The 14215-nt window shown below is 36.7% G+C and overlaps 1 protein-coding gene across 3 annotated transcripts in view; it reads left to right on the top strand.

Moving 5' to 3' along the window:
- The window catches only part of SKIC3 (SKI3 subunit of superkiller complex), an 85791-nt gene that overhangs the window by 5856 nt on the left and 65720 nt on the right, over positions 1-14215 (top strand). For 2 of the 3 annotated variants that reach the window (XM_047778311.1, XM_047778310.1), the window contains exons 3-9: positions 3476-3566; positions 7065-7208; positions 9413-9504; positions 9911-9986; positions 10508-10648; positions 13584-13682; positions 13772-13880. In XM_047778311.1, coding sequence (XP_047634267.1) covers positions 3477-3566; positions 7065-7208; positions 9413-9504; positions 9911-9986; positions 10508-10648; positions 13584-13682; positions 13772-13880 — 751 coding nt within the window. In that variant the 5' untranslated portion in view covers position 3476. Of the gene's footprint in view, positions 1-1276; positions 1434-3475; positions 3567-7064; positions 7209-9412; positions 9505-9910; positions 9987-10507; positions 10649-13583; positions 13683-13771; positions 13881-14215 lie in introns of all 3 variants that reach the window. The other variant, XM_047778312.1, reaches the window with a different exon arrangement.

Below are 14215 nucleotides of genomic sequence, written 5' to 3'. Positions count from 1 at the left end.
ATTGTTTACCAAGAGGAGAATAGGTTTGTCTCCTGTGGTCTTTTTTTTTCTTAAACTACTTAGAAACTTTTGACAGCTCTGTGTTTGCTGCCCCTTAAAAGTCGACTCATCTGTCTCTCTTTTTTTTTTTTTTTGTCTTTTTGCCATTTCTTGGGCCACTCCCGCGGCATATGGAGGTTCCCAGGCTAGGGGTCGAATCAGAGCTGTAGCTGCCAGTCTACGCCAGAGCCACAGCAGCGTGGGATCCGAGCCACGTCTGCGATCTACACCACAGCTCATGGCAACGCCAGATCCTTAACCCACTGAGCAAGGGCAGGGATTGAACCCACAACCTCATGGTTCCTAGTCAGATTTGTTAACCACTGCACCACAACGGGAACTCCTCTGTCTCTCTTTTAAGGTCTTCTGGAATCTGGTGCATTACTTCCCCTACCTAGCCTGTTTCTGTTCTTCAGCAAGTCCCTTCTTTTCTATTCAGCCCGGTTTCCTTCTTATTTCCTACACCTGCCACCTTCATTCCTATCTCTCTGACTTCGCTGATGTGTAGTTTTCCTTCTTCCCTCCATTCTTAAATCCTTTCCTAGTAGCTCTTAGTTACTTCATACCACACTTCTCTGAACTCCTATTGTATTTGCTCTTGTTATCCTTAGTTTAGCAATTGGTTCTCTAATGACTCCTATGCCTTAGGTCTTTCTCTTCATTAAATTACATTCTTTAGTGAAGAGGCCTTTCTGTTTCTTTTGTGTTATATGTAGCATTTAGCTTGGAAGCTGCATGTTGCATTAGTATTATTTGGTTCTGTTTTGTTCGGATGTACTTCCATTTATCTGTTGGGTGACGGAAAAGATGGTGATCTTTATCCTGGAAAAGTTGTATTCTTGTTTTTGTTTTTTGGTTGGACTTGAAACATTTTTTTTCCTTTTCTTTCTCTCTTTTTTTTTTAATGGCTGCACCTGAAGCATATGGAAGTTCCCAAGCTAGGGGGTCTGATTGGAGCTGTGTCTGTAGGTCCACACCATAGCCACAGAAACGTTGGATCCAAGCCATATCTTCCACCTATGCTGCAGCTTGTGGCAGTGCCAGATCCTTAACCCACTGATTGAGGCCAGGGATCGAACCTGAATCCTCATGGAGACTATGTCCGGAACACACTGAGCCACTGTTTTTGTTCCTTTTTTAACTTGGACATTTTTTGTTTCATTTTTCTTGGCTTCTCTTTCTATCCCTTTCTATTGGTCCAGATTAGTGGTCATTATCATTGATATTCTCTTTTTAGTCTGCAGGATTATCTACCAAAGATAACTTTTGTATGAGAAATTTAATGTGAAGTCAGCATTGGAATTTGTTGCCTGCTCCAAACAAGATTTGTAGACCCCAAAAAAAAAAAACCTTCTGAATTTTGCCCCTATAAATTTATGCCAAGATAATTTCAGGTAACTGTTTCTAAAATAAAAGCATATGAAATATGTTGCTTTAATTGTTGTAACTAGGCAAAAAGTCTTATTCTGGCTGCAAGTAAATTATAATTATGATATCTTAATTTAAAATTTTTATTATAGTTGATTTATAATCTGTCAGTTTCTGCTGTACAGCAAAGTGACCCAGTTATATATACATATATATATAGACACATATATATACACACACACATTCTTTTTCTCATATTATCTTCCATTATGTTCTATCACAAATGATTGGATATAGTTTCCTGTGCTGTACAGTAGGATCTCATTGCCTGTCCATTCTAAATGTAAGAGTTTGCCTCTTCTAACCCCAGACTACCAGTCCACCCCACTCCCTCCCCATCTCCCTTGGCAACCACAAGTCTGTTCTCTATGTCCATCAGTTTGTTTCTGTTCTGTAGATAGGTTCATTTGTGCCATATTTTAGATACCACGTATATATATATTTTTTTTTTTAGGGCTGCACTCCCGGCATATGGAAGTTCCTAAGCTAGGGATCGAATTGGAGCTGTAGTTGCTGGCCACAGCCACCATAACATGGGCTGCAACTGTGACCTACACCACAGCTTATCGCAATGATGGATCCTTAATCCATTGAGCAAGGCTAGGGATAGAACCCATGTCCTCGGATCCCAGTTGGGTTCATTACTGCTGAGCCGTGATGGAAACTGCCATAAGTGGATATCTTAATTTTTATATTATTTGAATCAAATTGTTTGATTCAAAAAGATGGCTTTTTTTTTTTCTTCTTCTCCTTTTAAGTTCCCTAGCTTCTTAAATGTCAGCTTCTTTGGATATAAAGGACTGTTCGTGTACCATGTTAGTGAGTCATCTTCTTGGTTCATTTTACTGCCTTGAACATTGTGGTCTATAATGACCTAATATTTACCTAGCTTTGTTTTACCTTCTTGAGATTAGAGTTCAGTGAAGTTGGCAGAAAATATAAATAATTCTTTTTTTTTCAACATCAAATTGTGATTGAATTTGACTTGTTTATTGATAAGCCAGAATAAGTTGTGAGATCTTAAGATATCTTGTTTATTTAAAATTGTTATTATATTTTATATTTTAAGATTAAATGAAGAAATCCTTTGCCTACCAATTGAAAGATTTTTTTTTATGGCTGAAATTAGCATATAGTCCTCTTGCTATTCATTGCCTTCATTTAAGAGTAAACATTACATTTATTTCTCTTCAAAGAATACTGTATTACAAAGAATACTATATATTACTGTAATCCTAAAGTAATCCTTACTGTGAAGAAAGCTAATATCCTGATTTGCATTTTATAGAAGCTAATATTAAAACAGAATGCTTTCTTAAACTCTTATAGTTACCGAAATATATTTGTGTTAATGTTTTTACTATGTGACTTTGGATTATTCTACTTGCTTCATGTGGAATTGAATTGATATTGATATATGTTTTGGGTCCTGGTCCTTAGGATCATCTAATGTTTTATCCTACTATATGGAGAGTGAATATAATTCAAATACAACTTAATTTCAACAAATATTTATTAATATATACAATTTTTCAGATACTAGGTGCTGAGGATGCAGCAGTTAAACAATGATAACAACCCATCAACAGCAGTCAGAAATCCTGTGTACATGGAACTTACATTCTGGTGGGGGTAGGGGAACAGATAATAAATAAGATAAATAGGTAAAATATATAATAATATATGATAATATATTGGTTGGTGATAAGTGCTTTGAAGAAAGATAAATGCAGTGTTAGGGAGGAGTGCAGTGGTTGAGAGTAGAGGGGAAGGAAATGATGAAATTTTAAATAGTGTGGCCTGGGAAGGTTTCAGTGAAAAAGTGCCATTTAAGAAAAAGTATGAAGAGGTAAGGGAATAAGCTATGTTTTTTTTAGAGGGGAAGAATGTTCCATGTAGAAGGAATTACGTATACCTTTTTTCAGAGGTTAAATTCCTTAAGTTGATTGGAAATATTACAGTTACTCAGATATCTTTGCAGGTTCATTCATGCGTTTTATTTTGACAGAATGTCCAGCAAGGAAGTAAAGACTGCTCTAAAAAGTGCTAGAGATGCAATCAGAAACAAAGAATACAAAGAAGCTTTGAAACATTGTAAGGTAACCACTATTTTTTTCTTCCACAATACTATGTTACCTACTTATGAGCATCACAGATTTGTAATATGTGAATCATCTACTGTCTAAATGTAACAGAAGTGGTAAGGCCACTTAGAAGAGCCATCAGAATGGTTGTGCAGGGATAACCTACTTCTGCCACTTAGTTTTGTCTTCCTCTGTACTGGTAACTTATCCAAACCAAGTTCTCAAAACCTGAATGTCTCTCAGGTATCTTTTGATGGGTTGTGTGGTGGAACACTGTTGTATCTTAAAGTTTTCATTCTTTAATGATATGTTGACATTTTAATTCTATTTGGTTTATGCATGGGAGAATCAGGATTCTAAAGCTCCTTTATATGCTGATGGGAATGTTCTGCTCCAGAGGGAGGCATTGAAGGTGCAGGTGAGATGCAGGATAGCTGTAGGAATGAAGTCCTGGGGAAGGTGAGTGTGGGTGGGTCCGGAGCTTGAGAGGAGGGCCTTTGATCCTTCTTCCATCTTAACAGGAACAAAAATAGATGACTGTGAGGTTTGTAGATTTGAGGGTGGGAAGATAAATGCTTCCCTCTGATGGCTTCTATTAGTGAGAAATAAGCTGAGGATGGAAGAGGAGTTGTATAGAACTTTTGGTATAAAAGAATGTATGAAATAGTTGTTAGTCATAGTGGGAAAAGAAACTTACCAGTAAGGATTAGAAAGAAGGATTGGTGAATGTCCATTTGAAGTTTTATGTTATCAAAGCTGTGTAGCTATATAGTTTCTTCACTCATGTTCAGCTTCTCAGGCTTTGAGATGGGCATGGTGGAATTCACGTATGTTTAGTGAGAAAGATGAGGGGAAAGAGAGGCAAAGGAGTGGAGGATGTTGTTGATAGTGATGGGTTATGGAGTCTAAACTGGGAAAAGAAAGATAAGAATTAAGAAATAGGGTGACAGTAAAGGAGGAGGAGAAGATAAAAAGACTGGATATAGCAGAGGCTAAAGAATTGTTACCGTTACAGTAATTGAACTGACAGGATAGGAGAGGTGCATCCTGGGGATCTTGGGATTAGATGGCTGAGTAGTGCTGAAGGTAAGTGACTTGGAGGCCATGGTGTTCGGTGGGTCATTAACATGAACGTTGGAGTGATTACAGGAGTTGAAGTGGAGAGGAAGGATACAGTATTTTCAGTGAAGGAAAGGGGAGTTCCTAGGAGGTTGGTAGATGGTAGCAACAGAAGGACATTTTTTTGCAGTATAGCTGGATGTCTTGACCTTCAGAGGTACTGGGGTTGTTGAAGGAGGAAGCAGCAGAAGAAGAATGAAGGTGACAGTGTGAGCAAGGAGAACTTTATCCTCACCTTCTGGTCTGTGGTGTGTGGAAGATATGACAAAAGAAATCAGTTGCAGCACGTAAGATCTGTAGGGGAGTAGGCAAGTTTCATTGAGGTAGAACTTGGCACGGTTAAAAGAAAGGTTGAAAATAGAGAGGGACCTTGGCGGCCCAGATTGGGAATTCCAGAGGTTGCAATAAAGAGTTTAGGACAGTGGAAGGGAGAGAACTGGAGAAGATGGGGGGAATTACATAGCAAAATAGAGTGAGAGTCACAAGGAGTAAAGGATTCCCTTATGGGGTTAGGTTTCTGGTGGTGACTGGGTCCAGCAGGGATAAAGGCCATGACAAAACTAATTCTGATCTAGAAGAAGATGGGCAGTCAGTTAAAACTAGGGGAGAGGGAGTTTCTGTCGTGGTGCAGGGGAAACGAATCTGACTAGGAACCATGGGGTTGCAGGTTCAATCTCTGGCCTCGCTCAGTGGGTTAAGGATCTTAACCTTAGCTGTGAGCTAAGGATCTTAACCTTAGCCTTGAGCTGTGGTGTATGTAGTTTGAAGAGGCGGCTCAGATCTGGCGTTGCTGTAGCTCTGGCTTAGGTTTGGGAACCTCCATATGCCGCGGGTGCGGCCCTAAAAAGACAAAAAGACAAAAATAAATAAATAAACAAACAAACAAACAAACAAACAAAACTGGGGGAGAGAAAAAGAAGGTGGGGAGAGGGAGGCACTGTTTCCTTCAGCACTAGGCTGATCTAATGAATAAATGTATGAATCTGTTTCTAGTACTAGATACAGCAGTACCATGGCAGCCCTCTTCTGATTCAGATAGGAATTACACCAAGCAGTTTGTAATTTATACCAGAGAGACTCAACTAGAAAGCAAAGATGAGAACTAGTCAGTGGCAAATGTGTGATTACTTTATGTGTAGCAACCTAGAATGTTGGTTAAGACTGAATGAAATTTTTAGTGGTGAGATGTTGCATCTCAGTGCGTCGGCTGTATATTGTCTGATTATCGCCTTGTCTGCCTCTGTAACTCAGTATAAGCACTCCTTCTGGGAGCCTGCTCTGCTCTGCCTGTGTAGATAGTTTGGAGTCAGGTACTTTTATATCATCTCAAAACTTCATACCTGCTTTCAGCACACTGTTATAATTATTTCCTTAAAAGTATGTTTCAGATTCTGAAACCCTGGTCATCAGGCAGATAGTAGGTTTTTAACAGTTGTTGGGTTGACTATGGCATTTATCATTTGCTCAGTAGTTATGTTGGGGACACAAGTGTTAATAGCCCCAGAGTTTGGAACTTGGCTTTGGTAATTAATTAGCTCATTGTTGCTGGTTTTTTGGAAGGTAGCATTGTGGGATAGAGTGGAGCTTGTGCTGTATATTGGTGAGAGATTGCTAGTGTTATGTGGATGCACATAAGCCTAATAATCTGACTGCTTCAACTCATGGAAATGTTCTCATTTTCTTTAGAATATGTGAAGTTTAAGAGCCTATTTTGTTTTAGCTACTAGTTTTTTTTTTTTTTTCACTAGAGCATCTTTGCTTTCTATTTCAAACTGTTTTACCTTAGCATGTAGTTGTTACTTCTGAAAGCAATGGCCCTACATTTTTATTCTAGTTGACAAATGTTATTTAAACCTCCATAGCTCATATTTATTTTGAACATATTTGGTATAGTCATATTGGAGTCAATCTTCTTCTTAGCCTTTAATTTCGGCGAAAAAATCTATCTGTTTAATATGGGAATATGTTATCATAGTGAAGGAAACTATGAAAGTTAGGTAAGGTGAAAGGATAAGTAAAATAGTTTTCTGAGTGACTAGTAGCAGTATGCTCTGGAGGCTGACAGGATGGTTGGGTGGTAAGAATAGTCTTACTGTTCTTTTTATACTCACCATTCTCGGGGGCAGAGGGAGGCATTTGGTTGAAACATCAGAATTACTTGGACAGCTTTTAAAAAGTATACTTCGTATTTTGGAACCCTTACCATCACTGATCCAGTCTAGCTCCCTTTCTCCCTGAGGAAACTAAAGACCAAAGATGTTAAAGAGTGTTATTAAAATCACCCAGTGAGTTGTAGATCCAAATTTCCTGACTCTTACATAGACTGTCTTTTTATTATTGTTTGTCCATTAGCTTCCAAAATTTAATGATCTTCTCTTTTAATTTTTAAATCAGACAGTGTTAAAACAAGAGAAAAATAACTATAATGCCTGGGTTTTTATTGGTGTTGCTGCAGCCGAGCTAGAACAACCCGATCAGGCCCAGGGTGCCTATAAGAAAGCTGCTGAACTAGAGCCAGACCAATTACTAGCTTGGCAGGTATGTTGATATATATATATATATTTTACTATGTTAAAGAAAAAAAACTTTTTCCTATTTTTCACACTACAGGTACCAGCTTTAAAATAAGCATTTAAACCTCCATTTACCCGGTATAAGAAAAAAAATTATTGATCCTTTAAACCTAAAAGTTTAGTTTAAAAAAAAAAAAGTTGTGTCAAGGATGGTGTTTATCACTATTTAACATACAATCCAATGGATTATTTTCAAATTTTAGAGCAGAAATTGAGACATGATTTTATAAATCTCTAACTTAATTATATGTGCATATGAGAGACTTATCAGGAATATTCTTTGCACTTCTTGAGGGAAAAGAAATGTATATTAATACATGTTTTTAAAAAAATGAAATGATAGAAAACATTGAAATTCTTTTGAGTTCAAGTTAAATTCTTTTTTCTTATTTAATGGTCTGTGTTATTTACTTGGCTTCTCCAGCCTTTGCATATTTAATAACTTTGTTTCACATCTCGGTCACATCTTAGAAACTGTGATTAGTAGGAGGTAGTAGGCTCTGGAGAACATGAACCTGTTTGTCTCAGGATAACATGAACAAGAGCACGAGGAGCGGTGTCTGTTAACATTCTCTCTGATGTCCACTTTTATTATATTGGTTTAGGAGATCTGATCTTTATTTGAAGCAAAAATGACAGTTTCCACATACTAGGATATTTCTTGTTTGACAATATAAGAGTAGTGTCACCTGCAGCTGCATGTAAATCAGTAAAGTTAGAACACACTCTAACACCATGTACAAAAATAAAATGTCTTAAAGACTTAAACATAAGACATGACACCATAAAACTCCTAGAGAAGAGCGTAGGCAAAACATTCTCTGACCTAAATCATAACCAGTGTTTTCTTATGTCAGTCTTCGGAGGCAATAGAAATAAAAACAAAAATAAACCACTGGGACCTAATCAAACTTCGAAACTTTTGGATAGCAAAGGAAACCATTAAAAGAAAAAAAAGTAGTTCCTGTTGTGGCGCAGTGGAAGCGAATCCGACTAGGAACCATGAGGTTGCAGGTTCGATCCCTGGCCTTGCTCAGTGGGTTAAGGATCTGCTGTTGCCGTGAGCTGTGGAGTAGGTCATAGACTCGGCTTGGATCGGGTGTGGCTGTGGCTGTGGTGTAGGCTGGTGGCTACAGCTCCTATTAGACCTCTAGCCTGGGACCCTCCATGTGCCACAAGTGTAGCCCTAAAAAAGCAAAAAAAAGAAAAAAAAATTAAGTAAATAAAAATAAATAAAATATGACACAAATGAACCTATTTACAAAACAGAAGCAGACTCACACACCTAGAGAACAGACTTGTGGTTGCCAGGGAGAAGGGAGAGGAGTGGACTGGGAGTTTGAAGTTGTAGATGCAAACCATTACATTTAGAAAGGATATAAAGCAAAGTCCTACTGTATAGCACAGGGAACTATATCTGATTTTCTGGGATAAACCGTAATGGAAAGGACTATAAAAAATGTATATATATGTATAACACTTTGCTGTACAGCAGAAATTAGCACAACATTGTAAATCAACTATAATTAAAAAAACCCCCTACATATAAAGGTAAAAAAAAAAATCATGTCACATGGTAACATCTTAGGGGTTAGAACTATAATAAATATTAGAAGTTTTTTTTGTTTTTTCTTTTTTAACTGTGGAACACTTTCCAAATATATTTTCACAAGTAAAGAGAATGATAAAATGAACCCTTCTGTGCCCATCATCTAGCTTCAATAAAAACCTATTCATGGCCAATATTTTTACTTTTTTTTTTCTTTTTTTCTTTTGTATGGCTCCACCCATGGCATGTGGAAATTTCCGGGTCAGGGATTGAATCTGAGCCTCAGCTGTGACCTCAGTTATGGCAGCCCTGGATCTTTTAACATACTGTGCCAGGCTGAGGATTGAACCCATGCCTCTGCAGCTACCTCAGCTGCTACAGTTGGATTCTTAACCTATTGTACCACAGTGGGAACTCCATGGGGAATATTGTTTCATTTATGTTTTCATCTCCTTCCCACCCTCAATTATTTGGAGGCAAATCCTAGACATTATTTCATCTCTAAATTATAATAATCTCTATTATAAATAATCTTTATAGATTGTCACTTTATTTGGCAAAATAAATGTGAGCACACTATAAGTTTTTGGGAAAATAATCTCTACGGTTTCCTCTTTTAGGGGTTAGCGAGCCTGTATGAGAAATGTAATCATATAAATGCCAAGGATGACTTACCTGGTGTTTACCAAAAGCTCCTGGATCTTTATGAAAGGTAAACAGTGTATGGGGAAAGGCTAGTTTCTTGAAAGCTTGAATTAGGATAAATTGATTAAAAATGCTATAGAAATACTCCATATATTTACTGGGAATTGGGAATTATTTTTCTTTCAAACTGTTGGTATAGAATCTCTTGATTCTGATTGCACCACTAATAGTAACGGGATTGACTAACTTGAGAACTTTAATGTTATTTTTTAGTCAATATAATGGGAGATAATATTTCTTAAACCTTTTATTTTTTATGAAAGGTTCATTTTATAAAATTTTACTCTAGTATAATAGAGGATATGTTCTAATTTAAAATAGTGCCTGGTTTATTTAGGGAATATTTTAATTTTTGTGTCTGAAGTCCTCTTGTTTTTACTAATCGGATTCAAAACTCTTTTTTTCATTCTAAGCGTTGACAAACAGAAGTGGTGTGATGTCTGTAAGAAACTTGTGGATCTGTATTACCAAGAAAAGAAACATGTAGAGGTTGGTTAATGATTTGCTGGGGTGGTAGATTTCTCTTAATAAAGCCATTATTAGAAGAAAGCTTTCATTTAGCTTAGGGAAAAATTTAAAAATTAATATGTATTATGGTATTAATACAAATTACAGTGCTTTGAAAACTATAACTTGGAATTCAAATTTCAGGTGTCATACTTTCCAAACTCTTTCAAACATGGGCAGGGGTAAATAAAATAATTGAAGGTATCATCTCTAGAATTTAGTGACCCATTTGTGGTGTCCCATAGCTGCTGCTATAAGTTATAAGGATTGGGGTGTTACATTCATCATTCCTTTGTATACTCTGATATCTCAGTCATACTTCTTATGAAATAGGCTATTGTGGATTTGCTTAATCATCTTATTTTTTATGAGATTCATAATAGATAGAGTTCTGTGTTTTTGCTCTGTTTATGTATTAGCAGACAAAAATATTTGCAGATTTTATATTTTTAATGGCATTTTAGTAATTAAGATAAAATAACCATTTAAAATCTCCTTGGTAGGTGGCCCGAACATGGCACAAATTGATAAAGACACGGCAGGAAGAGGGTGCAGACAACCAAGAGCTTCATCAGCTGTGGAGGAAATTGACTCAGTTGCTGGCTGAGAGCACTGAGGATCAGAATAATGAGACCCAGCAGTTGGTATTGACCCATTTATTCTCCAGTTTGTGTCATGAAAATTGATCATTTAATTGAATTTAGAAAATGGAAACATAATGGTATAGAAGAGTCCTATATGTGAGACTAGATATTTTGTAAGTGTTGAATTTTAAATTCATAGAGTTCCTGATAAAGTCAAATATAGAGGCCTGCAGTCTTATACTAAATCTGGTCAGAGTGGAAATGGTATTCATGGCGTCAGAATTTTATTTCCTTGTATTTGTAAGAATCTATAATAACTCAGTTACTTAATCACTGTAAAAAATAAACTGTGGGAATTCCTGCTATGGCACTGTGGGATTGTCTGTATCTTTGCAGTGCCAGCACGTAGGTTTGGTCCCTGGCCTGGCATTGCTGCAGCTGTGGCCTAGGTCACAGCTGTGGCTCAGATTTGTTCCCTGGCTTGGGAACTCCATATGCCAGGGACTGGCTAAAAAAGAAACTACGAAGTTGGCCTTTTCAAAACTGCTATAATTTCTAAAAAGTTTCACCTTAAAGGTGTGTTTCTTTATATTTTGGAATACTAAATTACTTAGAGGCTTAGCAATTCAACTAGACTGTTTATATTTAGTACTTAGAGTACTTATACCTAGAACTGTTCCTTTTTAATATGCAGACTTTGAAGTAATTGGAAATAATTTTTAAAAGCCTACAAAAAACCCCCATTGGTTTAAAACCATAATTGGAAAATATCTTCGTCATTCTATTTTCTGTATTCGTTAAGTTTAAAAGTAAACTGAGGAGTTCTCGTCGTGGCGCAGTGGTTAACGAATCCGACTAGGAACCATGAGGTTGCGGGTTCGACCCCTGGCCTTGCTCAGTGGGTTAAGGATCTGGTGTTGCCATGAGCTGTGGTGTAGGTTGCAGACGCGGCTCAGATCCTGCGTTGCTGTGGCTCTGGTGTAGGCTGGCAGCTACAGCTCCGATTAGACCCCTAGCCTGGGAACCTCCATATGCCACGGGAGTGGCCCAAGAAATGGCAAAAAGACAAAAATAATAATAATAATAATAAAAAAAAGTAAACCGAATTTCTTTTTTTGTCTTTTTAGAGCTGCTCCTGCGACATATGGAGGTTCCCAGGCTGGGGTCACATCGGAGCTGTAGTTGCTGGCCACTGAGTGAGGCTAGGGATCGAACCTGGGTCCTCATGGATGCTAGTCAGATTCATTTCCACTGAGCCACATTGGGAATTGTCCCTGAATTTCTTATTATAGTAAAAAGCCACTCAATGTATAATTGTTAAGTTGAGTGGAATTTTTAAATGTAAGCAATTGTAGGACCTGTATAGGATGAGAAGCTCATTTCTTGGTATGTTTGTTCATTTTGTTCACTCATTAATTTGTTCCTTTAATCAGAAAGTGTTTATGGGAAATCTATCACTCTATGTCAGACAGTGTCCTAAGGGCTAGGGGTGAAAATGTGAGAGTAAGATTTGCATTTGTTTGTGTGGTTTATCTATATATGGATTCAATTGTGGAAAAAATTGGGCATTAACAAAATTGGGTGATATATCAACTTCTCTTAAATCATGTCTTCATATTATGACTTCATAATATCCTTAAAATAGTGTAGATTATTAGAGTATCAAACACATACCAAAATAAGTAAAATGTTTTTTAAAATTGTATATACCATACCCCTCCATGAAAGAGAACTAATTATATTTATCATTTTAAGAATTGATTTTTAACTGTTAAAAATAGGATAAAAGGATTTTGGGAGGGGGGTTATTTTCACCTTGAATGCTAATAATTCTCTGCTTTATTTGTGTTCAGAAAAAAATGTATCAGTATTTTCCCTGTGGATTAATTTCATTATTATTTTTTAAACGTGTTGTGCTAGACTGTTTAAATTAGGATTCCTTTTTTTTCTTGCAATATCATTAACTTTATCAGAACAGTATTTATATAGATTTTATGCCATACTTTACAGAGGAAATTTGAGATAGTGAACTGTATTATGATTTTCATTGTAAAGTCATGGAAATTCATTTTAAAAAATGCTTAACTTATATAACCAAATGAATGATATTCTTTAAAAGTGCTTGTCTTGGGTTATAGTATTGCTGTTCTTGCTCAGGACATATTTAGAAGGCCTCTTCTGGAATTTCTTCAAAGTAGGTTAATAATACTGTATAAGAAATTATTTCATTATAGTTCAGTCATATCTCTGGTTTTCTTTTACCAAAAGTATAACTTCATAAAAAATTTTTTTTGATACCAAAGATGTGCTATCATGAGGATGTTCCAAAGAATGTGTTGGTGATTACAGAAGAGACGTTTTAGAAGTGATCTATGCAGTAGCAGTTCCCCTGACATATGAGACTGTGTCTCCCTGACTACTTAATAGGGAACAGCAGGCACTTTTGAGAATGTATTATTAAATTAATGTCAACTAATTCATAGTTATCCCTTTTTGGTTTAGTGCGGTGTGCTGGCCAATTGGGTTAGAATGTATCCCAAACTTAATTACATTTTTTTTTTTCTTTTTTGAAATTATCTGGGTCAGACAATAAAACACTTCTGCAGGAGTGTCCGTTGTGGCACAGTGGGTTATGAGTCTACCTAGTATCTATGAGGATGCAGGTTCAATTCCTGGCCTTGCTCAGTGGGTTAAGGATCTGTTGTTGCCGTGAGCTGTGGTGAAGGTTGCAGACTCGGCTTGGATCCCATGTTGCTGTGGCTGTGATGCAGGCAGCAGCTCTAGGTCTGATTTGACCCTTAACCTGGGAACTTCCTTATGCTGTGAAGTGTGGCCCTAAAAAGAAGAAAACAAACAAATACATTTGCAGTTTTTAGTTCAGGGTGTAGTTTGTTTAAGTGAGTCTTCTATGTTCAAGTGTTTCAATTCAAGTCTTCTGTGTTCAAGTTGTCATTTAAATATGGTGCAGACGATAGCTTTTGTTTTTTTGTTTCAGCTTTTAACTGCTTTTGAAAATGCACTGGGTTTATCAGATAAAATTCCTAGCGAAGATCACCAAGTGCTTTATAGACATTTCATTCAGTGTTTATCCAAAGTAAGTTAATTTTAAAATTTTCTAATGAGGAAAATGCTCACCAGTATATTTTGCTACTACTCAGTTTGTTTTACTTTTATATTTTCAAGTTTCCTCATGAGACTTCTAGGTTGAAGAAGGCCTGTGAAGGAATGATAAACATCTATCCCACTGTACAGTATCCATTAGAAGTGCTTTGTTTGCATTTAATTGAATCAGGTAATTTCTTCTTTATTATATTGTGTGTTCTAGAGGTGTGAGAGTGGTGTTGCTGTCAAACAAAAATTGTTTTAGTGCCTGTGATGTATATGGTATTGCTTCAGTATTTCTAGACATGAAAGCAAGTGCAGTGTGTAGTCTTCGTATGTGCGAAAAGGTTAAGAAGCATAGGAAAGTATAGTGACGCAGAAGAATTATGAGTTACTAGGTTCTTTGTTGATCAGTGAAGTCTTTTTGAAGGTGAGAATTGAAGATCTTGAATTTTCCATAGAAATTAGATGAACATGAGAAGGTGAAAGATACTCCAAATGGCATGAGCAGAGTTATAGAAGTTG

Source organism: Phacochoerus africanus, chromosome 4, assembly GCF_016906955.1.
Source record: "Phacochoerus africanus isolate WHEZ1 chromosome 4, ROS_Pafr_v1, whole genome shotgun sequence".
NCBI lineage: Eukaryota > Metazoa > Chordata > Mammalia > Artiodactyla > Suidae > Phacochoerus > Phacochoerus africanus.
This window is presented reverse-complemented; position numbering and strand designations above follow the sequence as displayed.